The sequence below is a fragment of the Erinaceus europaeus genome, chromosome 1 (genome assembly GCF_950295315.1).
Source record: "Erinaceus europaeus chromosome 1, mEriEur2.1, whole genome shotgun sequence".
Lineage (NCBI taxonomy): Eukaryota > Metazoa > Chordata > Mammalia > Eulipotyphla > Erinaceidae > Erinaceus > Erinaceus europaeus.
In genome coordinates, this window is record NC_080162.1 from 150,618,338 (window position 1) to 150,643,475 (window position 25,138).

A 25,138-nucleotide genomic window follows, 5' to 3' on the forward strand; every position below is an offset into this window, starting at 1 on the left:
CTGGGCCCGGCAAGCCCTGGCCTGGAACCACAAGTACTCCCTGCTGAGACACACAACAAGGAACGTGCAGAGCAGCCCTTTATCAAGAGTCACAGGACAAGCTCTCTGCATTTGGTCACCCCAGGTATCAATTGTCCAGGTGTCCCTGAGAAAGGCTGGTGTCCAGGAGAGAGCAGTGGAAAAGGCCACCTGCCCAAGCAGCACACAGGGAGACTCAGAGCAGGGTCCTGCAGCAGCTTCTGCTCAGGCTTTCCCTCACATGAGCAGGCAGCATGGCCTCTTCTCCAAGGGCACCTCCTCCAAGGGCGCTGTGAGCTTGAGCAGGGGCGGGTCTCCACCAGTCCTAGAACCACAGTCACTCAGGGGGGGCTCAGTGTTCTCAGAAGGGCTGGACTCAGGGGCCTCAGGCCCCTCAGGTGGGGAACGCTGCAGCTTAGCAGCAGCCCGCTGGCGCTTGAGCTCAGCCAAGGTGTGGTGGGCCTTGGCTCGGGCCAGGCCATCAGGAATGGTGGTCTCCAGGGGGCTCAGCTGGTAAGACACACTTCGGTCCAGACGCTTGGAATACAAATGTCGCCCAGGGAGTACTCCAACACGCCCATTGTGTGGCCTGGCCACCTCGGGGCTTTCCTCCTGTGGGCAGAGTACAGGCCTAGAGGTCATCGACAGGGCCTCCCTGGCCTCCAGCCCCAGGTTGTGTGGTAGTCCAAGGCAGACAGGAGTGTGGGGGCAGCAAGTGACACAAGCCTGGAGTAAGGTCACAGGTCCACAACCTGAAATAACGTCATAGGTGCCACCGCCCCCCTGGGACACCAGGGTCAGGACACACCTGTGCCCTGCTGCCAGGGAAGGGCAGGGCTCACCTCAGGGGAAGGCCTGAGCTCTGCGTCTGTCTGGCGGTCCTCATCCTCCTCGGTGGGCTCCGGCTCGGGGCTGGTGGGTGGTGGCTGCTGCCAGACGATGGCCTCCTGGGCATGCTCTTTGCGGTAGAGGCTGGTGCGCTGGGTCAGGCTCACCCGCCTCACCACCTTCCTGGGGGAAGGGAAGGTCAGGGTGGGGGGAGCACCTCCCTCTGCCCTGTAGACTCTGCTCAGAGTTCCAGCTGGCACCAGGCACCTGGTGCGCAGGCTGATGTCAGCAGCAGCAAAGCAGAGGCAGAACACAGAGGGCGGGACCCACTGGGGGGGGGTTTGGCTGAGGGCAGGGTCCACAGGCACAGGGGTGGGGCCTGGAAGCAGGGGCGTGGCCAGGCGGGCAGGGGCGTGGCTGGAGCTCACCCTCGGCTGCCAGCACTGGAGGTGCGGCGACGCAGCAGAGAGCGTTGGCGGCCCTGGGCTTTCTGGAGCGCATCGTGTTTGTGCTTCAGCTCCAGCAGCTTTGCCCGCACCTCCTCGTCCACGCACAAGTCTGAGAAGTGGGTGGAAGGTCAGAGCACCCTCCAGATACAGCCCTGTCCCCAACTGTCCCGTCGATGGAAGGCGGCAGCCCACAGCTCACCCAGAGGTGTCTCATCCGTCAGGGACTTCGCATTCAGGTCAGCCCCATGGGCCACTAGCAGTTCCACCAGGTGCACCTGTGGGCCGGGAGCCGGGGCTTCTGAAGACTGAGGAGGGCTGCAAAGCCCCTTGCATCCCACCACCTCTGCCACTGTGCTCACCTGGCCCCAGTAGGCTGCCGCATGCAGGGCCTCCCAGCCATCAAGGTCCCTGGCACTCAGGCTGGCTCCGTGCTCCAGCAGCAGGGCCGCTGCCTCACTGAATCCACTGGCAGCAGCAATGTGCAGCTGCAGGCAAACCAGCAGGCCCTGAGTGCCCAACCCCAGGTCCCTCCCTGAGCCATCTCCCCTGCAGGTGCCCACACAGCCCCATCCTCACCAGTGTGGCCCCATGGTCCTGGGGGGCATCCAGGTCAGCCCCCACTTGCAACAGGCTCCGGATATCATCTAGCATATGCAGCTCCGGCAAGGCCCGGGCACTCTCGATGCTGTCCTGGGTGATGCCTGCAAGGCAGTGAGTGGGCTCAGCGCCTGTTCCCTCACCAACTCCCAGGCCAGTGGGGTTGCACTCACCGCGGTTGGCCATGGCTGTCTCCAGGCAGTCCAGCGTCTGTTCATCCTCACACAGGTCATAGGGCATGTTCCCATCAGTGTTGACAGCCAGGAGGTCAGCCCCACTGCAGGGACATGGAGGACCACTCAAGTCCCTTCTGAAGTTGCCCACTGGGGCCTACCCTGCAGGACAGGGTGGCTCCAACTGCTGTTGGGCAAGGCTGTCTCCTACATTCCTTTCAGTCAGCCCTTCAGCAATGGACCCTGCCCTCAGGATTTGGGCTTGACCAGGTTCTTAAGCACCCTGCTGCCATGGACACACACAATAGGTCCAACTACTGGGACTGGAAGTATTAGAGGACCTGAGGGTTCCAGGGAATAAAGGCAGCATCTGCTGGAGTGGCCCCAGGACTGGGGGGAAGGGGACTATCTGCCCTAGGGACCTGCCTGTGATGCCCCCTTGATGCTCCAGAACACCAGACACCCAGTCCTCCCACTCCAACATCCATGAACAGGAGGGATACCCAACAGTGCCAGATTGTTCCAGAGGCTGAGCTCCCCAATGTCTGTCCTGCAGGAGGGTCAGAACTGCAGGGCCCATCTCTTCCCTCCCTACTCTGCAAACCCTGGGGAGGTGGGGCAGGGGCAGGGCTGGACTTCAGGGAGCTGCCACACTCCTGATGGCACCTGGTGGGACACATCAGGCAAACAACTTGGCTGGAAGAAGACCATACTGCCCCCCAACATGTGTTAAATCTCTTGGGGGTGGCAGCATCTAGGGTCTTTGCCCAGGTTCTGCTCTCCATGCCAGGATAAGTCAGGGTAAGCAAAGACAAATGGAAGAGAACAGGAGAGGTCAAGGCTAGACAGGCAGCTTCCTGAGAGACTCTGGGCGTTATCTCTGGAAAAGCTGCCCTGTGAGAGGAGGGCCCTATAGTCTGGCAGCACAGCCCCTGCCCTACACAGCTGCCTGGTCATTCCTGTGGGCCCTACCGGGCAATGAGCAGCTCCACCAGGTGCAGGTGGCCACAGGTGGCCGCAGCATGCAGGGGTGTCCAGCATTCACTGTCGCAGGCATTGACCTTGGCCCCGGCTTCCAGGAGCTGCTGCACCATCTCCCGGAAGTCGTCAATGCAGCTCTGCAAACCATGAGGCCTAAGCAACAGCCCTGAGTCTCCCACCCCTCCCCTCCCCTTCAGCAGAGCTGACCTGGTGCAGGGCCGTCAGGCCATCCTCATTGGCCAGGTCAGGGCTCACCCCACTCTCGAGGAACTGGCGGACTGTAAGAAGTGGGTAGGAGCGGTCAGGGCAGGGACATCGGTCCCTGACAGGTCAGCACTGTCCCTGGTTGGGCCTGTGGGCGATGCCCTGACTGCTGCGAAGGGTAAGATGGGCCAGGTGGGGAGTCGGGCATAGCCCCATGCAGATCTGGGGCTCCTCTCCACACCCAGGGCTGTCAGGTTGCCAGGTGGGTTCCAGTGGGGAGTCAGGCAGGGCCAAAGCCAGGCATCGGGGGGCCTGCCTCTGTTGGGGGAAGCCCTACTATTTGAGGTTGAATTCAGAGGGGCTAGGCAGTGGTGCACCTGGTTAAATGCTGACATTACAATGTACAAGGAAACAAGTTCAAGTCCCTGGTCCTCATCTGCAGGGGGGAAAGCTTCAAGAGTGGTAAAGCTGTGCTTGAATCATCTCTCTCCCTCTCTCCCTGTTTTTTTTTTAAATTTTTTTTTTTTTATCAGATCACTGCTCAGCTCTGGCTTATGGTGGTGTTTGGGATTGGACCTGGGACTTTGAAGCCTCAGGCATGAGTCTTTATAATCATTATGCTATCTACCCCATCCTCATCCTCTCTCTCCCTCTTTTTTGTTTCTTAAGATTTTATTTACTCATGAGAAATGATATGAGGAGAGAGAGAACCAAACATCATATTGGTATGTATACTGCCAGAGATCGAACTCAGGACCTCATGCTTAAAAGTCCTTTTTTTTTTTAATCGCTGGGGCTTGGTGCCTTAACTATGAATCTACTGCTCCTAGAGGCCAATTTTCCCATTCTGTTGCCTTTGTTGTCATTGTTATTATTACTGCTGCTGCTGTTGTTGTTGGATAGGATAGAGAGAAATCGAGAGAGCAGAGAGAAGACAGAGAGACGGAGAGAAAAAGAGACACCTGCAGACCTGCTTCACCACCCACGAAGCAACCCCCCTGCAGGTAGGGAGCCGGGGGCTCGAACCGGGATCCTTATGCCAGTCCTTGCAAAAAGTCCAATGTTTTATCCAGCGCACCATCTCCTGGACCACACCTCTCTCTCCCTATCTCCCCCCTCCTCTCAATTTCTTCCTCTCTCTCTCTCTCTCTCTCTCCACACACTCACACACATACATATAAAATGTTTTCTTTTTAAAAAATATTTTTATTGGGAGTCAGGTGGTAGCACAGCAGGTTAGGCGCATGTGGCGCAAAGTGCAAGGACTGGCTTAAGGATGCCGGTTCGAGCCCTGGGCTCCCCACCTGCAGGAGTGTTACTTCAAAAGTGGTGAAGCAGGTCTGCAGGTGTCTTTCTCTCTCCCTCTCTGCTTTCCCCTCCTCTCTCCATTTCTCTCTGTCCTATCCAACAACGACAACAACAATAATAACTACAACAATAAAACAACAAGGGCAACAAAAAGGAATAAATATTTTTTTAAAAAATTAAAGAATATGTTTAAAAGAGAGAGAGAGAGAGTGGGGGAGGGAGAGAGAAAGAAGGATAGGGTAGAATTCAGGACCCAACAGATGGTGGCAAGGAGACCAAGTGCTGCCCAGGACCCTGGCGAGAGGCAGCCATGGGTCACCCTTGCCACCTGAGCTGAAACCAGGTAGTTCCTAGGCTCCTCCTGTGGGCCCACCACCATGGCCACCAGTAGGACTTGCTATGCTGCCCACCCCCCATACACAGGGCTGCTCACTGTGGGGGCCTGTAGTTGGGAGAGCCAGAGGTTGCTCAAAGGGACCAGGGCCAGGACTGCACACTGCCCCAGGCTCAGCCACTCACCTTCCTCCAGGTCGTTGCGTGAAGCAGCCTCCAGCAGGGTGATGCTAGGAGGAAACAGCACCTGCTTCCTCGGCTGGCCACTGACCACCTCCTTTGTGGGCCGTTCTCTGTGGCCCTTCTTGCTCTGAGCCTCCTTCTCAGCCTGGGCCCACATCTTCACCTGTTGGGCACGGCGCTTCTGGGCATGTTTCAGTCGCTCCTGTGTGCTCATCCGGCCCACCATGGGCATCTCTGCCAACAGCTCCAGGTGCTCGGCCATGGCAGGGGCTGCCAGCCAGGAGGGCTGCTCGAGGCACTGCTTGGGGGAGTGAGAGTGCCAGCCCAGGCCTAAGGGGTGGGGCAGGTGGCTGAACTGGTACCCTCAGGAGCATCCCCTCCTACAGGCTCAGAGCCCTGTGCCCCTGGAAAGGTTGAGTCAGAAGGCCCCACCTGTGAGTGGGTCCTGGCTGCTAGGAGGGGCACAGGCCCAGGCAGAGAAGACAGAGTGGGAGGGCGCCTGCTGCCCACCTCCCAGGAGCCTTTGTACCTCAGAAGTTCACAGGGCTGGGTCCGGCCTCCCTCAGGGTCAGGGTGCACAGCCTAGGAAGCAGCGTGGCCCTGACCAGCCTCAGTCCAGGGTCTGAAGCTAATTAAACAGATAACAAAGCCACAGCTTCCTAGCAATACACCGAGGGGAGGAAGGTCAGGATAATGGGGCAGAGGGCCCCTGGGAGTGCCAGAGACCCCAATCCTTCCCTGCCTCAGGAGCCAGGCTGGGACCTAAGAAAAGCCATACTTGGCTTCCCCTTAGCCCTCTCCTAGGCCTCCAGGGTCAGTGCATCCTCTGTGGCAGAGGTGTCTGCTTAGAGTCCTGGGCTTCCAGCACCCAGTGCCAGGGCATGAGGTCAGCAGCTAGTGTGTCCAGGGCCACAGGTGGGCTGCACAGTTATCTTCAGGAAGATCTCCCCCCAGAGGAGCCAGCCAGTCACGTCACAGGCAGCATGTGGCTCCTTGGCCTGAGGAGGAAGAAGGAGGAAGCAGTCTAAGCTGGTTCCCAGCTCCACCCCTGTAGAACTGAGGGCTGCTGGGCAATCAAACGACTGGCCTCTGACCCCGGGTTCTCTTAGGTTCTCTCCCAGAACTGTCTGAGGGCCCAGGGCACAGCTTGTCCTGCTGCCACCCCAGCCCTCACCACCTAGTATCCCCCACCCTACACCACCTCACACATACTCAAACGCATTTTCTCGCTCTTAAAATACATTTTATTTATTTTTGAAATAATATATTATTCCTTTGTTATTGGATAGAGACAGAGATAAGTTGGGAGGGAAGATAAGAGAGACAGAGACACCTGCAGCACTTCTTCACCATTCATGAAGCTTCCCTACAGGTGGGGCCAAGGGAATGTGTCCTTGTGCACTGTAATGTGTGTGCTTGACCATATACACTCCCACCTGGCCCCTCACTATTATTATTATTATTATCTTATTATTATTTTTAATGAGAGAGCACTATTTATTGTGGGGCTGGGGACTAAACCTGGGACCTAAGAGACTCAGGCATGAAAATCTTTTTTTTTTAAAGAATTTATTTATTTATTCATGAGAAAGATAGAGGAGAGAAAGAACCAGACATCACTCTGGTACATGTGCTGCCGGGGATCGATCTCAGGACCTCATGGTTGAGAATCTGATGCTTTATCCACTGTGCCACCTCCCGGACCACAAAAATCTTTTTGCCTATTATCCTGTGTCCTCAGCCCTCCTCTCTCTCCACCCCTATATATACATACATACATATTGATTGATTTATTTATTAATGAAAAAGGAGGAGAGAAAGAACCAGACATCACTCTGGTACATGTACTGCCAGGGATTGAGCTCGGGAACTCCTGCCTAAAAGTCCAATGCTTTATCCACTGCACCATCTCCCGCTCCCCCCCACCTTTTTATTTATTTATTTTTAACTGGAGCACTGATCATCTCTGAATTATGGTGGTGTAGGGAATTGAATCTGGGACTTCAGAGCCAAAGGTATGAGAGTCTCTTTGCATAACCACTATGCTATCTGCCTCCACCCTATATATTTTTTCTCTGCTTCACCGAGAGATTGCCTCAGACTAAGTTTTTCTATTTATTTACTTACTATTGGATAAAGACAGAGAGAAATTGAGAGAGGAGGGGGAGAGAGTGAGGAGGAGAAACAGAGACACCTGCAGCGCTGCTTCACCACTCATGAAGCTTTCCCCCTGCAGGTGGGGACCAGGGCTTGAACCTGAGTCCTTATGCATTGTAACCGGGTACAGACTAAGTTTTTCTTTTCTTTTCTTTTAAAAGATTTTATTTATTTATTCATGAGAAATGATAGGAGAGAGAGAGAAAAAAGAGAACCAGACATCACTCTGGTACATGTGCTGTCGGGGACTGAACTTGGGACCTCATGCTTGAGAGACCAAAGTCTTATCCACTGAGCTACCCCCTGGACCACCAGACTAAGTTTTTCTAATAGATGAGAGAGAGAGAGAGAGAGAGAGAGAGAAATGGAGAAAGGGAAAGAGACCATAGCACTGAAGCTTTCTCCAGCACAGTGGGGGCTGGGCTCAAACCTGAGTGGCAAGCATGGCAAAGCAGCACACTACCTAGGTGAGCTATTCTGTAGCCCTTGGTGTGGATCTCTCCTGTACCTGTTTCTCTGGACCAAACCAGCTGACACACTGGCCACAGCAGCAATGGAAGCCACAACAGTGTAGACACAGACACCAGGCTAATAGACTGACTAGGAGACTATTAGGCTGGCCAGCCAGTGGTGCTGCTCACTACCCACATACATATTCAAGGGGTGCTGGCTGACCTCCACCCAGAGTTCAAACTACCCCTCAGGTGCCCTCCCACCCCATCCCCAGAAACCTTGTAGCTATTTAGAACAATGCAGACCCAGTCTTCCTCTGGCCAGACTTGTACACAGGGCCCACTTCTTTCTGGGAGGGATCTGCCCTGAGCCAGCTCAAATTAGGCCAGGTCTGAAGGCCAATGAGTTGGCTCAGTGGGTAGTCCCAAATTCTTCCAGGGTTATTGCTGGGGCTTGGTGCCTGCACTCGAATCCACTGCTCCTGGAGGCCATTTTTCACTTTTGTTACCCTTGTTGTTTTTTGTTGTTATTGATGTCTTTGTTGTTGGACAGGACAGAGAGAAATCGAGAGTGGACAGGAAGACAGAGGGGGAAGAGAAAGACATACACCTGCAGACCTGCTTTACCACTTGTGAAGCAACCCCCTTGCAGGTGAGGAGCCGGGGGCTCAAACCCGGATCCTTGTACTGGTCCTTGGGTTTTGTGCCATGTGCGCTTAACCCACTGTGTTATTGCCTGACCCCCAGTCCCGAGTTCTTATGTAAAAGGTCCTTGACGTCTCGTCATCCAATCTGGTCTCCTACGCCTACACTGAACTTCTCTGTTCCAGACTCTTGGAAACAGAGTTGGCAGTCAGCTGAGGTAAAGAACAAACACCTCATCACAGACCCCTGCAAGCGTCAACCCGGCTTTGACCTAGCACGTTATGATTGGGCCCTCCTCAATCGCTATCGAACAGGCCATGGCCGGTGCGCCGCTATGTTCCATCGCTGGGGAGCCAGAGACGACCCGAACTGCCCCTGCGGCTACAGACAGACTATGACCCACATAGTCAATGACTGCCACCTCTCCAGATTCAAAGGAGGTCTCGAAACTTTACATCAGGCTCAACCTGACGCTGTTGACTGGCTACGGAAGAAGGGCAAACGCTAGAAGAAGAAGGTCCTTGGTTCAAGTTCTAGCACCCTATGGGAGCACTAATGAACAGATAAGTGGAGTGCCAAGGATGGTAGATTGGTGCTTTCATATCTCCCTCTCTTTCTCTAATAAAAATATAAATATAGCAAGTGGGAAAAGAGTTCAACTCATAGAGCACTGGATTTATTTAAATCTTTAAACAAATTTTTTATTATCTTTATTTTTTTTTTCTATATTGGATAGAAACAGCCAGAAATTGAGAGGATGGGAAAGATAGAGCTGGATATAGACCTGCAGTACTACTTCGCCGCTCGTGAAGCTTTTCTCCTGCAGGTGGGCACTGGGAGCTCAAACCTGGGTCCTTGCACATTGTAACATGTACACTCAACCTGGTGTGCCATTGCCCGGCCCCTAGAGCACTGGATTTGCATGCCTAGGGTTCCTGGTTCAATCCCTGGCACGACATGTAGCAGAGTGAAACACTAGTTTCTCTCTCTCCCTATCTCCACCTCATGTGAAGCTGTTATGCTCTCATTGGTAATAAATTAAAAAATGAACTTAAAAATTAATATGTAGGGAGTCAGGTGGTAGCACAACGGGTTAAGTGCATGTAGCTCAAAGCGTAAGGACTGACCTAAGGATACCGGTTCAAGCCCCCGGCTCCCCACCTGCAGGGAAGTCGCTTCACAAGCGGTGAAGCAGGTCTGCAGGTGTGTCTGTCTTTCTCTCCCCATCTCTGTCTTCCCCTCCTCTCTCTATTTCTCTCTGTCCTATCCAACAACGACGACAATAACAATTATAACTACAACAATAAAAAAGGGCAACAAAACGGAATAAATAAATAAAATAAATATGTATACATATATAACATATAAATTAAAACATTGGGACCTTCCTTTCTATTAAATAGGACAGAATGAAATTGAGAGGGGAGGGGAAGATAGCATAATGGCTATGCAGAGACTCTCATACCTCAATCTCCCACACTATCATAAGCCTGAGCTGATCAGTGCTCCGGTTAAAAATAATAATAGGGAGTCGGGCGGTAGTGCAGCAGGTTAAGCACAGGTGGTGCAAAGAGTAAGAACCGGTGTAAGGATCCCGGTTCGAGCCCCCGGCTCCCCACCTGCAGGGGAGTCACTACACAAGCAGTGAAGCAGGTCTGCAGGTGTCTATCTTTCTCAACCCTCTCTGTCTTCCCCTCCTCCCCTCCTCTCTCCATTTCTCTCTGTCCTATCTAACAACGACGACATCAATAACTACAACAATAAAACAAGGGCCACAAAAGGGAATAAATAAATAAAATAATAATAAATAGGGAGTCAGGCTATCGGTAGCACCGCGGGTTAAGTACATGTGGCTCAAAGCGCAGGGACTGGCATAAGGATCCCAGTTCGAGCCCTCAGCTCCCCACCTGCAGGGGAGTCACTTCACAAGCAGTGAAGCAGGTCTGCAGGTGTCTATCTTTCTCTCTCCTTCTCTGTCTTCTCCTCCTCTCTCCATTTCTCTCTGTTCTATCCAACAACAACGACAGCAATAACTACAACAATAAAAAACAAGGGCAACAGAAAGGGAATAAATTTAAAATAATTATAATAATAATAAATAAAAGAAATACAGACACCTGCAGACCTGCTTCACTGCTCCTTAAGCATCCCCCCTGCAGGTGGAGAACAGGTCCTTCTGCATGGTAATGGGTGCATTCAACTAAGTGCACTACCAGTCAGCTCCCATTAAACAAAATTTCAACTAGATTATGGCCATACTATTCTAGGACCCCCTAAAAATTTTTATCTCGGAGGGCCTCACTTGACAGAGCTGAGTTGCTCTAGCCTTGCCCCTCCTGTCTCCTTCTGCAAACCTGGCCTCAGAGAGTCTGGGAGACAGGGACCCAGCTCACTACTGTAGTGGGCAGCCTGCTGGTTACCTGTGCAGTCACTGGGGCCAGGGCAGGCATGAGCAGTCCAGACAGCTGCCAGGACTCCTCTTTGCCCTCTGAGACACAGCACCTCATGTTTCAGCTAGGTAGGGGCCAAGTCCTGTGGGCGTCCTGCCAGTTTCCTATCTCTGAGGACAGGGTGGGTCCAGACCACACCCAGGGTCCCAGTGGGAACCCATGACCAGACTCTCCTTCCCTGATGGCTACTCACTCACATTTGCAACACCCATCTTCTCACACCACCTGTATCCCAGGGAGGTGGGCTCCCTACATCAACAGCCGCCCAGGAGAGTATACCACTGCAGGCACCTCCAGGCTTGAGAGGGGGTCACCACAGTGGGCTACTGATGGCTCAAGACAGTGTCACTTCTCCAAGGTGGGTCCCCTCAGAGTCCCAATCTGGCTTTTGATTTAATGAGAAGAGTTATGACCACCTGGTGCTTTGTCAAAGAAAAGACAATCTGATAATGGTGGGAAAGAAAAAGGAAAAAAAAAAAAAAGGAAACAGAAAGCTGGGAACAGCAGCAGCTTTCCTGACTGAGGGTTTCTGGGAGCCAGCAGTGATAGGTTACCCTTGAGTAGGGAGTGGAGGCCAGGGCCCCATCCCGTTCCTGACTGTAAAGGAACAATTTCAGGCTGGAACCTTGGCCCTGACACCTGGGCCACACTGTACAAGATCCCTAACTCAGTCAAACCACCTCCTGATTGACCCAGGTCCCTCTGCACATTGCCTGAGGGTCTCTATGGGGCCTCAGGTGGCATGACTACCTCCTCTGAGAGAGAAGAGGGGCCCAAGGTGGACCCAAGAAGCCCGGGGCCCCAGCACAATGGACTCCCCCATGCCAGAATAGTCTCTATTGAGGCCCGGCCCCAGCCTGCTGCTCCTCACTGAGCTATACTTAGCCACCTACTACCAGCCATGCCAATAAGAACAGCCCGCCAGAGCTGGAGCCTTGCCCCTGGTTCAGAAGAGTCCTGCTAGAGGGCCAGCATGCCACACCCAGGCCAGGAGCAGGCACCGACTCCACCTCAGTCTATAAATCCTTCCCCAAGCCTCCCTGGAATGTTGAGCAGAGATAATCTGGGTGATTAGTCTGGTTCTCAGCGTCATACTGGGGCACCCTGCGCAGGAGTGTAGATTCAGGTGGGTGGGCCTCCTGGCAGGGCATCTACATTCTCCCCAGTATGGGAAGCCCAAGCCCCTAGACCTCTGCCCAGGGCCTCAGACCCTAGACCAGCACTTCCAGACCCCAACAAGGACAGATCCAGGGTGGGCTGCATCTCAGAAGCCCTTCCACATCACTGTACAACCTTCCTCTGGCAGCACCTGCCACTCTCCACATGGGGAAACTGAGGCCAACCAAAAATCTAAAGGCCTGGCAGACCAGGCTAGCATGCAGGCTCTCATGCACTCCTACAGATGTGAGCAGTGACATGGCATAGCTGTCCCCAGGCCTACAGAGCAGAAGGAGACATGGAGGGCCTGGCAGGGGGACAGTCTCAGAAAGATAGGGTGCAGGTTCTGGGGGCTGAGAAGCGCCACCCTTCCCAGATGTGTAAGAGCTAATACCATTACCTATAACGGTGGGAGTGGGTTTTAGTTCAGCATTGTCTATATTAGTAAAACATGGGCAGCAATATGACAACAGCTCCATGGGAGAGATCAAGTGGGCATCACCACTGAGTACAATGTCACATCCAGATTCATCTGTTCCTAAGACATGGCCAGAACGTTGAGGGCAGGGTGCTACAGCATGCTGGCATTGGCCTGGCTAAAGACAAGGGCGCTGTGCTTGCATATCTGCATGGGAGAGTGTTTTAGGGCCTGAGAAACTGAACCCCATGGGGCAGCAAGCACCCCCCCTCCGTCTGCTCTTTCCCTCCTCCTCCTGCCCTACCTGATGCTCCAGTGCACCTGGACAGACAGGTGTCCCTGAGCAGAGGCCAGTGGTGTCTATCACAAGAGGAAGAGCCTGCTGGGAGTTTCCTGTCCATTTGCTCAGTGCAGCGCCTGGAAGAGGGACATCTGTGGGCATGTGCAGAGTGGGGGCCTTCTCTCCCTCCCTCCCTCCCTCCCTCCCAGCTCTCTTCTGAGGAAGCACTCAGGGCTTCTCCGGAGCTGCTTCTTGCAACTGTATGTGAATCTATGATGATCTCACAGTAAAGCTTCAACAGTGAGTGGTCCGGGAGGTAGCATAGTAGCTAAGGCACTAGACTCTCAAGCATGAGGTCCTGAGTTCAATCCCCAGTAGCACATGTACCAGAGTGATGTCTGGTTCTTTTTCTCTCTCCTATCTTTCTCATAAATAAATAAATAAAATGTTAAAAAAAAAAAAAAAAAAGCTTCAACAGTGAAAAAACGAACATGGGCAAGGCTGATTGCATAATGGTTATACAAAGAGACTCATGCTTGCAGCTCCAAAGTCCCAGGTTCAATCTCCTACACCACCACAAACAAAAAAAAAACAAAAAAAAAATGTCAGAGGGAGTCGGGCGGTAGCGCAGCGGGTAAAGCGCAGGTGGCACAAAGCGCGAGGACCAGCACAAGGATCCCAGTTCAAGCCCCCAGCTCCCCACCTGCAGGGGAGTCACTTCACAAGTGGTGGAGCTGGTCTGCAGGTGTCTATCTTTCTCTCCCCCTCTGTCTTCCCCTCCTCTCTCCATTTCTCTCTGTCCTATCCAACAATGACAACACCAATAATAACTACAACAATAAAACAAGGCCAACAAAAAGGAAGAAACAAATAAATATTAAAAAAAAGAGCCAGAGGGAGTCGGGCTGTAGCACAGTGGGTTAAGCGCAGGTGGCGCAAAGCACAAGGACCGGCATAAGGATCCCGGTTCGAGCCCCAGCTCCCCACCTGCAGAGGAGTCACTTCACAGGCGGTGAAGCAGGTCTGCAGGTGTCTGTCTTTCTCTCCTCCTCTCTGTCTTCCCCTCCTCTCTCCATTTCTCTCTGTCCTATCCAACAATGACAACAATAATAACTACAACAATAAAACAACAAGGGCAACAAAGGGAATAAATAAATAAATAAATAAATAAATAAATAAAAAGAGCCAGAGAGGGAATGATGAGTAACCAACAGTGACACAAGAGACAGACAACTGAAAATCAAAAAGAAAACCTCCAGCAAATAGGAAAATGGGTCAGGTTTGTATGAACAATAGTCAGCAGAGAGGTGCTGAAGGACACAGCCCTGCACACTGCAGTGGCATACCCAGTAAAGTACATATACTACCATATGCAAGGACCCGTGTTCAAGCCTCCACACCCCACCTGCAAGGAGGATGTGCTTCAGGAGTGGTGAAGCAGGTCTGCAGGCATCTATTTTTCTCTCCCTCTCCATCGCTCTCTCTCTTTGTTTTGCCTCAAGGGTTATCATTGATGCTCAGTGCCTGGCACCATGAGTCCACTGCTCTTGGTGGCCATTTCTTCCTTTTTTATATATATATGTATTTATTTTCCCTTTTGTTGCCCTTGTTTTTCATTATTGATGTAATTGTTAGATAGGACAGAGAGAAATGGAGAGAGATGGGGAAGACAGGGGAAGAGAAAGACAGACACCTGCAGACCCGCTTCACTGCTTGTGAAGCAACCCCCCTGCAGGTGGGGAGCCGGGGGCTCAAACCAGGATCCTTTAGCCAGTCCTTGCGCTTTGTGCCACGTGTGCTTAACCCGCTGTGCTACTGCCTGACTCCCCCACCCTTTTAAAAAGTATTTTATTTATTTATTTACTAATGAGAAAGATAAGCGGAGAGAGAGAGAGAGAAAGAACCAGACATCACTCTGGCACGTGCTGCCGGGGATCAAACTCAGGACCTCATGCTTGAGAGTCCAATACTTTAGCCATTGTGCCACCTCCCAGACCACTTTTATTTATTTATTTATTTATTTTTAACCAGAGCACTGTTCAGCTCTGGCTTATAGTGATGGTCTGGGGGAGGACTGAACCTGGGACTTTGGAGCCTCAGGCATGAGAGTCTGTTTGCATAACCATTATGCTATCTACCCTCCGCCCCACTTTTTTTTTAATTAGGTAAGACAGAGAGAAATTGAGAGGTGAAGAGGTGATAGAGACACCTGAAGAACTGCTTTGCCACCTGTGAAGCGTCCACTTTGCAGATGGGAAACCAGGGGCTCAAACCTGGATCCTTTCACAGGTCCTTGAACTTAGTACTATGTGCACTTAACCTAGTGCACCACCATGCACCTGGTTCCTCTCTCCCTCTTTATCTCCCCTTCCTTCTCTATTTCTCTCTGTCCTATACAATAAAATGGGGGGAAAGAAAAAGAAAGGAGCAGAGGGTTGATGAAGTATCTCACCAGGTAGGCATTTGCCTCAACATTACTTAAGCCAGCTTTGAGGCCCCAGCACACCCTGTTGAAAGGCTATAGCACTGAGGGAAACTTTGGTGCTGTGGTGTCTCTCCCTCATTCTGTCTTGGCTGACTATCTGACCAAAATTGGCTGGAAGCAGTGAGACTGTACATGTGTGAGGTCCCCAAGATACACATGAACAGAAAACAGAAAAAAGAAAGCAGATCTGCAGTGGCCTGGCCAGCTGAGGGGTCGACCTCAGAAGAGTAAGAGAGTTGTACTACCTGGATTATGGTGTGCATAAGAACGTACACACCAGGAGTCCGGGCGGTAGTGCAGCTGGTTAAGCGCACATGGTGCAAAGAGCAAGGACCAACGTAAGAATCCTGGTTCAAGCCCCCAGCCCCCTACCTGCAGTGGGGTTGCTTGACGAGCGAAAAGTGAAGCAGGTCTGCAGGTGTCTTCCTCCCCACCCTCTCTGTCTTCCCCATCTCTTTCCATTTCTTTCTGTCCTATCCAACAATGACAGCAATAACAACAATAATAGTAACAACAACAATGATAAACAACAAAGGTAACAAAAGGGAAAAAACAGCCTCCAGGAGCAGTGGATTCCTGGTGCACTGAGCCCCAGCAATAACACTGTGGGGGAAAAAAAAACAAAACATACACACCTATCAAAGTGTACACGTAAATGCCTTCAAGGTCAGGGAGTGGCTCAGTAGTAGTGTGCATGCCTCACATGGGAGAGGCGCTGGGTTCAATATCCAGCACGTCATAAAAACAAAATGAACAGAACATAGTGGACAATGAAGCACTGTTCTGGTCTCTTTTTATATCTCAAAAAAATAAATATGGGCCAGAACATAGCTCACTCAGTAGACTGCACACTTTACCATTTATAAGGACCCAGGTTCAAGCCCCTGGTCATCATATGGGAGAGTCGTAGGGCAGCTGAATGGTGTTGTGCTGTTTCTCCTCTGCTTTTGCCTCCCTGTCTCTCACCCTCTCTCTGAAAGTCTGCTGAGAGTGGTGGAATCACATAGGAGTGAATACCCAGTTGCCCAGTAAAGTCTTGCAAGTAAAGTAAATAAATATTTTTTAAAAAGATAAACATGGGGAGTCGGGTGGTAGCACAGCGGGTTAAGAGCACATGGCTCAAAGCACAAGGACCAACATTAAAGATCTCAGTTCGAGCCCCTGGCTCCCCACCTGCAGAGAGATCACTTCACAAGCAGTGAAGCAGGTCTGCAGGCATCTTTCTCTCCCCCTCTCTGTCTTCCCCTCCTCTCTCCATTTCTCTCTGTCCTCGCCAACAAGGATTTGTGAGAACTATGGTAGTTATCTCTGGGAGATGAGCGGGTGGGATACAGAACTTTGGTGGTGGGTATGGTGTGGAACTATGCACTGTATCTACAATCTTGTAAACTACTATTAATCCTATTAACAAATCTTGTAACAACAATAACAATCTTGTAAAAAATTATTAATCCCAATAACAAATCCCAACAACAATAAAAAAAACAAGGGCAACAAAAGGGAAAATAAATACATTTAAAAATAAATAAATAAATAAATAAATAAATAGGAAACTAAAGTGGACCAGGAGGTGGCACAATAAATAAAGCATTGAGCTCTGCAGTATGAGTTGTTGAGTTTGATCTCCAGCATCACACATACCAAATATCTACCCCTCTCCCTCTCTCTGACATTAATAAACAAACACATCTAAAAAAAAAAATAGGATGAAGTGGCGCCTGGTGTTAGCGCAGCAGGTTAAGTGCACATGGCACAAAATGCAAGGACTGGTGTAAGGATCCAGGTTCATGCCCCAGTCTCCCCACCAGCAGGGGAGTCACTTCACTAGTGATGAAGCAGGTCTGCAGGTCTCTATCTTTCTCTCCCCCTTCTCAGTTTCTCTCTGTCCTATCCAACAACAACAACAGCAATAGCAGCAACAACAATAACAACAAGGGCAAAAAAAATGGTCTCCAGGAGCAGTGAATTCCTACTGCAGACACTGAGTCCCATGGATAAGCCTGGAGGCAAAAAAAAAAAAAAAATAGAATAGCAGCAACAAATGCTGGAGAGAGGTTGTGGGGACAAAGGGACCCTCTTGCACTGCTGGTGGGAATATAAATTGGTCCAACCCCCATGGAGAGCACTCTGGAGAACTCTCAGAAGGCTAGAAATGGGCCTACCCTATGACCCTACAATTCCTCTCCTGGGGATTATATCCTAAGGAATCCAACACACCCATTCAAAAAGATTTATGTACACCTATGTTCATAGCAGCACAATTTGTAATAGCCAAAACCTGGAAGCAACCCAGGTGTCCAACACAGATGAGTGGCTGAGCAAATTGTGATATATATACACAATGGAATACTACTCAGTTATTAAAAACAGTGATTTCACCATTTTCAGCCCATCTTGGATGGAGCTTGAAGAAATCATGTTAAGTTGGCGCGAAGCTCAAGGACCGGCCTAAGAATCCGGGTTCGAACTCCTGGCTCCCCACCTGCAGGGGAGTCACTTCACAGGCGATGAAGCAGGTCTGCAGGTGTCTAGCTTTCTCTCTCCCTCTCTGTCTTGCCCTCCTCTCTCCATTTCTCTCTGTCCTATCCAACAACGATGACAGAAATAACAACAATAATAACTGCAACAACAATAAAAAAAAACTAAGGGCAACAAAAGGGAAAATAAATAAATATAAAAAAATTTTTAAAAAGAAAGAAATCATGTTAAGTAAGATAAGTCAGAAATAGAAGGATGAATATGGGATGATCTCACTCAGAGGCAGAAGTTGAGAAACAAGATCAGAAGAGAAAACACTAAGCAGAACCTGGACTGGAGCTGGTGTATTGCACCAAAGTAAAAGACTCTGGGGTGGTGGGTGGGGAGAATACAGGTCCTGGAAAAGGATGACAGAGGACCTAGTGGGAGTTGTATTGTTATATGGAAAACTGGGAAAAGTTATGCATGTACAACCTATTGTATTTAATGTTGAATGTAAAACATTAATCCCTCAATAACAGAAAAAAAAATTTAAATAGGATGGGGGAGTCAGGTGGTAGCACAGCGGGTTGAGTGCATGTGACGCAAAGCACAAGGACTGGCATTAGGATCCTGGTTCAAGCCCCCAGCTCCCCACCTACAGGGGCGTCGCTTCACAGGTGGTGAAGCAGGTCTGCAGGTGTCTATCTTTCTCTCCCCCTCTCTGTCTTCCCCTCCTCTCTCCATTTCTCTCTGTCCTATCCAACAATGACAACATCAACTACTACAACAATAAAACAACAAGGGCAACAAAAGGGAATAAATAAATAAATAAAAATAGGATGAGGATTTTTTTTTTAAACCAGAGAACTGCTTAACTATGGCTTATGGTGGTGTGATGGATTGCACCTGGAACTTTGGAGCCTCAGGCATGAGAGTCTCTTTGCATACATGTTTAAAAAAATAAATGTGATCTCACTCATAGGCAGAAATTGAAAAACAAGACCAGACGGGAAAAAACAAAGCAGAACTTGAACTGGAGTTGGTGTATTACACCAAAATAAAAGATACTGGAGGTGGGAGGAGGTTCAGGTCCTGGAACGTGGTGGCAGAGGAGGACCTAGTGGGAGTTGAATTATTATGTGGAAAACTGAGAAATGTTACACATGTACAAACTTACTGTTGACTGTAAACCATAAATCCCCCAATAGAAATTTAAATAAATAATTAAAAGCTAAATAAATAATTGTAGATGGTGAAATATCTCAGTTGGTAAGAATGTAAGACTTGCATGCTTAAGGTTCCAGGTCTCATCCCCAGCAACACATGTCAGAGTGCTGTTCCAGGTACTCTTTTCCCCACATGTACAATCTTTTCTTTTCTTTTCTTTTCTTTTTTATCAGAGCACCAGAGCACTGCTCAACTCTGGCCTATGGAGGAGAACAAACACCTCATCACAGACCCATGCAAGCATCAACCCGGCTTTGACCTAGCACGTTATGATTGGACCCTTCTCAATCGCTATTGAACAGGCCATGGCCGGTGCGCCGCTATGTTCCACCGCTGGGGAGCCAGAGACGACCCGAACTGCCCCTGCAGCTACAGACAGACTATGACCCACATAGTCAACGACTGCCACCTCTCCAGATTCAAAGGAGGTCTCGAAACTTTACATCAGGCTCAACCTGACACTGTTGACTGGCTACGGAAGAAGGGCAAACGCTAGAAGAAGAGGTATGGGGGATTGAACCTGGGACTTCAAGGCCTCAGGCATGAAAGTCTCTTTGCATAACCATTATGCTATCTCCCCAGCCCCAGTTTTCCCTTTCATATTAAATAAATCTTCAAGTGTTGGGAGTAGGGGAGAGTTAAAAAGAACAAAATGTGCCGTGTGAAAATGCTAAGAAACTCCCACTTCTGGATCTGTAGGCTTTATCTGTGAAGTAGCACATCCACTTCCGGTAAGCACCGTCTGGGCCACATTCCACACAGCTAAAATATTCACTCCAGGGCTTGCCCAGAGCATGCCAACTGGTCTCCCATGTTTATATGATGAACGTCTGTCATCCTCACCACCCCCACGTGGCACTCACTGCCCCAGTCTGGAAGGTTCTCACATCCCCTCTCAGGGCAGTTCACTCCTTCTGGAAGTCAGGTGGCAATTTACAGAGTGGCTCCATGGACATCCAATGTCCTCTGTCCCCTTATTGACTTACTCTGTCTACTCTGCCATCCAGGTGCTGCATCCTCAGAGCCAGACTGCAGGAGTGCTCTGTAAGTGGAGGGTGGGAGAACATGCAGCCAGCAGACTATAGCATAAGCTCTCACCTAGTTTGAGGCCCCCACTGTGCTGTGTGCATAGTCATGTGCATATGGAGGTTGGAGGGGTGAAGGGTCAGTGAGGATGGCATGCACACCCAATCCCCTAGAGTGACAACTGCAGACTTGTTGTCTGCTCCCTACCACCATGTGAGAGACAGTCAACTCTTCCTGGACAGAGGGAAAGGGTCTGCAGAGAACTGGTTCTTGATCTGAATCCTGGGGGGGTGGGGGGCTCCATACTACACAATATGGGAGGACGGTGCGTGCGTGTGTGTGGGGGGTTTCCACACAGCATCTACAAACTAGCAACAATCAGCATCAGCTCCAGACTAGACAAGGCCTCAGAAAATTCTGGCTCAAACAGATGAATTTAAGAGATGAGGAATCAAGCCCCTTCAAGTGTGGAAGTGGAAGTACTAGTAACCCCAACCTCCCTCTACACCTAACTCCTCCATCTTCTAGTGCCCTGTCCCAGGCTCCCCAGACCTGTCACTCCAGACTGCCATCACCCTCATTCCTGGTTCCTTCTCAGGGAAACCTCTGGAAGACCTGTCTCCATACTTCAGCTCCCTCGGCTAGCACCGATACATCCAGTCTTTGCTTCTCACAGCCAGTGCCAATAGGGAAGGACACAGCCCAGAACCCAATAGCCAAGATCAAACCTCACACTACCTGCCTCACAGGGACCCACGTAGTTACTTCTCTTCCCTGAGCCCTTCTCCCTTCTGGGTGTCCTCCCTAAGCCACAGAACTTAATGGTGTGTGGGGGGGGGGCGGGGGGGTAACTTTGCTTTTCCCCTCTCACTACCTGCTGGGTACTGCAGAACTCCATCGAGGGGTCCTGCAACATATGCTAGTCATTGGTGGGGTGGGGGGCTAGCGAGGAGTAAGGCCAAGTGTTATCCTGAAGTCTGTGAGGAAGGATTTCAAGAAGGTGAGTGGGCAAAAGTGGTGAAGACACACTTTAGACAAATCACTGGCTAGGTGAAGAGGAAGGCCTGGGGTTAGGACAGAAGCAAGGACCTGCCAAAGGCAATGGCCAGGGGAGAGGGAGACAACAGGGCACAAGGCAGACACGAAGGGCAGGATCTCCATTTTTTTTCCTCCTGACTTATCACTGGGGCTTGGTGCCTGCACTAGGCATCCGCTGCTCCTGGAGGCCATTTTCCCCATTTTTGTTGCCCTTGTTGCTGTTGCTGTTGCTGCTAGATAGGACAGAGAGAAATTGGGAAGGGAGGGTAAGACAGAGAGAGGGAGAGAAAGACAGACACCTGCAGACCTGATCACTGCTTGTGAAGTAACCCCCCTGCAGGTGAGGAGACCGGGGCTTGAACCCAGATCCTTATGCCAATCCTTGCACTCCACATCATGTGCGCTTAACCTGCTGTACTACCGCCCAGCCCCCAGGATCTCCATCTTTGTGGAGAAGTTTTGAGAACCTGGGGGAGGGCAAGGAATATTTAGGAACTGCCACTCATATTCTGCTTTGGGGGACAAGAGAGTGTAGCAGAGATGAATGAGTGGAGCCTGAGGCTCCCAGTCTGCAGGCAAAGGACACAACTGTTCGGAGAAAGCAAAGACTCAGAAATCCCTATAGTAAAGACCCCAAGCTCAAGCTCAAAGACTCAGGACGATCTTTCTTTTTATTTTTTTTTTAGGACCATCTTTCTACATGTCTGCCAGCTCAGGCAACCTTTTGGGGAGAGCAGGATCCAGCACATTCCAAGCAGGTGGGGGAGAGAGAGAAGAGAAGGCTGTAGCCAACAGCAGTGGGAAAGGGAAGCGACCCAACGAAGTTCTCACAGTGCAGCTGTGAGCTAAAATTTGGGGGTAGGGGGAGAGCATTGTACATCCATCACACAAGGGACCTCAGCAATGCCCTTCAGGGACTTGGCCCCAGGCTGGAATCACCTGGGTGTCCCTTCATATCGCTCCCAGACCCCAATCCTGCTAGGGTGGACATACTGCTGGTCAAGTCAGGGGCTGAGAGGTGCAGTGAGGTATCCCCCACAGCCACATCACCCCAAGTGAAAGGGTCCAGGGTGAAAAGGCACAAAATAGTGTGTCTATGGGCAGGGGAGATAGCATAATGGTTATGCAAAAACACTTTCATGCTTGAGGCTCCAAAGTTCCAGATTCAATCCCCCATATGCCATCATAAGCTGGAGTCAAGCAGTGCTCTGGTTAAATATAAACAAAAAAGAAGGATAAATGCCTGTGTGTGTGGGTGGGTGGGTGGCGGTGCCTAGCCTTTCTCTGCTTCCCTAAGCCTGGAATGATTCCACACACACCTTCCCTCTGGGCTTCCATGGAAATTAATCCAGGTCGCCTGGTTTCCTCCTAGGGGACAGCACAGACTTGCTGGCCAGTCTGTGGAGGCTCCCTCCCTGGCTCATGGTACCTCCTTGCATCAGCACAGGGCAGACACTCTCATCCAGGACCCTAGCCTGTCAGATAGAACCCAGGACCCCCACAGTCTCAGTGAGGTCACCTGAACCCCCAGAAGAGAAGCCTAAGGCACTTTTCCCAGAGAGATTCCGGTTTCTCCTTTGGCTTCATTCCAAAGGCCAATGCAAAGCCAGGGCAAGTCGCTTCTCTGGGCCCTCCTCCTCTGAAAACTGAAGGTAATTCTAGTGCTACCTACCTGACCAACGGGTTGCCGGAGTGAAAACACACACACACACACACACACACACACACACACGTAACCGTGAGAAGCCTGGCTGGTGGCCTTCCCAGGCTGCCACTTTTCAAAGCCTGTACTGACCCTAAGCACAGGCTGCCTGGGGCCTCAACCACCAGCACCCACGAGGGGCCCAGTAAAGCTTCGCCCCGGTTCGCCCAGCTCCTGGGACTGACCAGAGAGGGTGCCCGAGGCTCCCCATCTGCTCTCCCCCACCCACCCAGATCCCCCCAGCTCCTCTGCCGGCCCTCCCCCACCCGCCCCTGGAACCCCGCCCCCCAAGGTCCAGCTTCATCCTCCCAACCCTTCTTATCCCAGCCCCCATCAGCCCGTCCTTCGTCCCCCCCCACCCCCCGCCTGCCCACCACGCCCCGGGCCCAGCCTCCCTTTCCCCCCGCCCCATCAGATTCCTCTTGCCCAGCAGAACCCGCCGGAAGTCGGCGCCTCACCTTCCGTCTTGCTCAGGCCGCTACTGCACAGCAGATCAGATTCCGTCCGCTGGTCAGTCGACCCCGCGCCTCTCTGGGAGCCGCGGGGGCGGGCCCCGCGCCGGGCCCTCTCCATGGCAACGCTACACTTCCTGTCCCGCTCCGCCCAGAACAGGAAATCGAAGGGTCACATGAGAGCCAGGGCGGGGCCTAAGGCTGCTGGGGCGGGGCCGGAACCGGGGAGGAGTCTTGTCTTGAGTGGCTGGTGGCCTCTGCAAACCCAGGCTAGAGATACTGTCTGTGGTGAGGGTATCCTGGGGTTGACGGGGCCGGAAGGGTAGGCATGCAGGCAGGCAGGCATGCAGGCAGGGAATAGTCAAAAGGCTCCCAGAGGGTGGTTATCTCTGCAGGGCTTTTGAGGAAGGACAGGACTGTACTGATCCAACAAAGGGGAGGCATCAAGGCATCAAAGCACTTGGATAGGGCACCTGCTTTACCATGCACCACCCAGGTTCTGGCCCCTAACACACGCAAAAGCTTGAAATGCTGTGTTGTCTTCCCACTCTTTTTATTTATAAAGTCGGCTCAGAGCAGTGAGCCTCAGGTAATGACAAAAAATAATAATAACCAAAATTTTTTTTTTTCCGAAAGTAGAGTGAGTGGTCCCGGAGGTGGCGCAGTGGATGAAGTGTTGGACTCTCAAGCATGAGGTCCTGAGTTCAATCCCAGGCAGCACATACACCAGAGTGATAATCTGGTTCTTTCTCTCTTCCTATCTTTCTTATTAATAAATAAATATTTTAAAAAGTAGAGTGACTGAGTAAGTAGCAAAATGTGAGTTCATTCCCTGGGCACTACATATGCCAGAGCCTCTCTGGTTCACTCATTAATACACAAAAAAAAAAAAAAGAGGGGCCAGGCGGTGGCGCACCTGGTTAAGCACACACATACACCACCTGCAGGGGAGTCGCTTCACAGGCGGTGAAGCCGGGCTACAGGTGTCTGTCTTCCTCTCCCCCCTCTGCCTTCCCCTCCTCTCTCCATTTCTCTCTGTCCTATCCAACGACAACGACATCAATAACAACAATAAAACAACAAAGGCAACAAAAGGGAATAAATATTTTTTAAACGTCTAGCAAAATAGTTCATTTGGATAGTGTGCTGCTTTGCCATGTACATGTGCAGTGTCCGGGTTTGAGCCCAGCCCCCACTGCATTGCAGAAAGCTTCAGTACTGTGGTTTCTTTCACTCTTTATCTGAGAACCACCCCAGAGTTGTGAAACCTCAGTGATGGAAAACAAAATAAATAAATAAACAAAAACACAAGCACCAATTTGGGAGACAGGACCCTAGAGTGATATTTGAGAGCTAGGAGGGTCATAAGCAGAGGCAGTCAGGGGAGCACTCCTTAGTACATAAAACCTTTGATTCTAATGAGTTAGGCTTGATCCTGAAGGTAGAATCCAGTGGCAGGACAGGTAACTTGGGGCATATAGGACAGATGGGGGAACATCATGGGCCTGAAACTTGTACAGTATTAAAAACCAATCTGGTTAAAAAACAAAATCAAATTTAAGAGAGAGACTTATAGGAGAGAAAGACCTCTTGATAATAGGATCCTTACCTGGAGCCCTAGAAACAGAAAGGAATTGAGGTGACAGAAGAAGCCAGATAAAACCTGAAGCAGGGGTTGGACTGTAACACAGTGAATTAAGTGCACATGGTGCGAAACTCTAGGACCGGCCTAAGGATCCCAGTTCGAGCCCATGGCTCCCAACCTGCACGGGCGTCACAAGCAGTGAAGCAGGTCTGCAGGTGTCTCTCTTTCTCTCCCCATCTCAGTCTTCCCCTCCTTTCTCCATTTCTCTCTGTCCTATCCTGCAACGACATCAGTAACAACAATAATAATAACCACAACAATGATTTTTTTTTAAAAAAAAAAAAGGGCAACAACAAAAAAGGAAAATAAATAAATAAAATATTTTTTAAAACCTGAGGGTGGGGGGTAGATAGCATAATGGTTATGCAAACAGACTCTTATGCCTGAGGCTCCAAAGTCCCATGTTCAATCCCCCACACCACCATAAGCCAGAACTGAGCAGTGCTCTGGTTAAGAGAAAAAAAAAAAA

At 50.8% G+C, this 25,138-nt stretch overlaps 1 protein-coding gene across 5 annotated transcripts; it reads right to left on the reverse strand.

The window, feature by feature from the left end:
• Positions 1–60: 60 nt before the first annotated feature.
• Positions 61–23,167, reverse strand: PPP1R16A (protein phosphatase 1 regulatory subunit 16A). 5 transcript variants are annotated; one of them, XM_007516033.3, is made up of 11 exons: positions 23,031–23,167; positions 5,078–6,072; positions 3,254–3,324; positions 3,038–3,183; positions 2,066–2,169; positions 1,872–1,996; positions 1,655–1,780; positions 1,495–1,570; positions 1,275–1,404; positions 861–1,029; positions 61–630 (listed from the first exon to the last, which is right to left on the reverse strand). In XM_007516033.3, the coding sequence occupies exons 2-11, from the start codon at positions 5,334–5,336 to the stop codon at positions 256–258; spliced, it is 1,581 nt and encodes a 526-aa protein (XP_007516095.1). In that variant the 5' UTR covers positions 5,337–6,072; positions 23,031–23,167; the 3' UTR covers positions 61–255. The 5 variants fall into 5 exon arrangements, with proteins under 5 accessions (XP_007516095.1, XP_060053179.1, XP_060053184.1 ...); XM_060197196.1 differs by having other exon boundaries at positions 61–744; XM_060197201.1 differs by having other exon boundaries at positions 1,495–1,600.
• Positions 23,168–25,138: the final 1,971 nt, after the last annotated feature.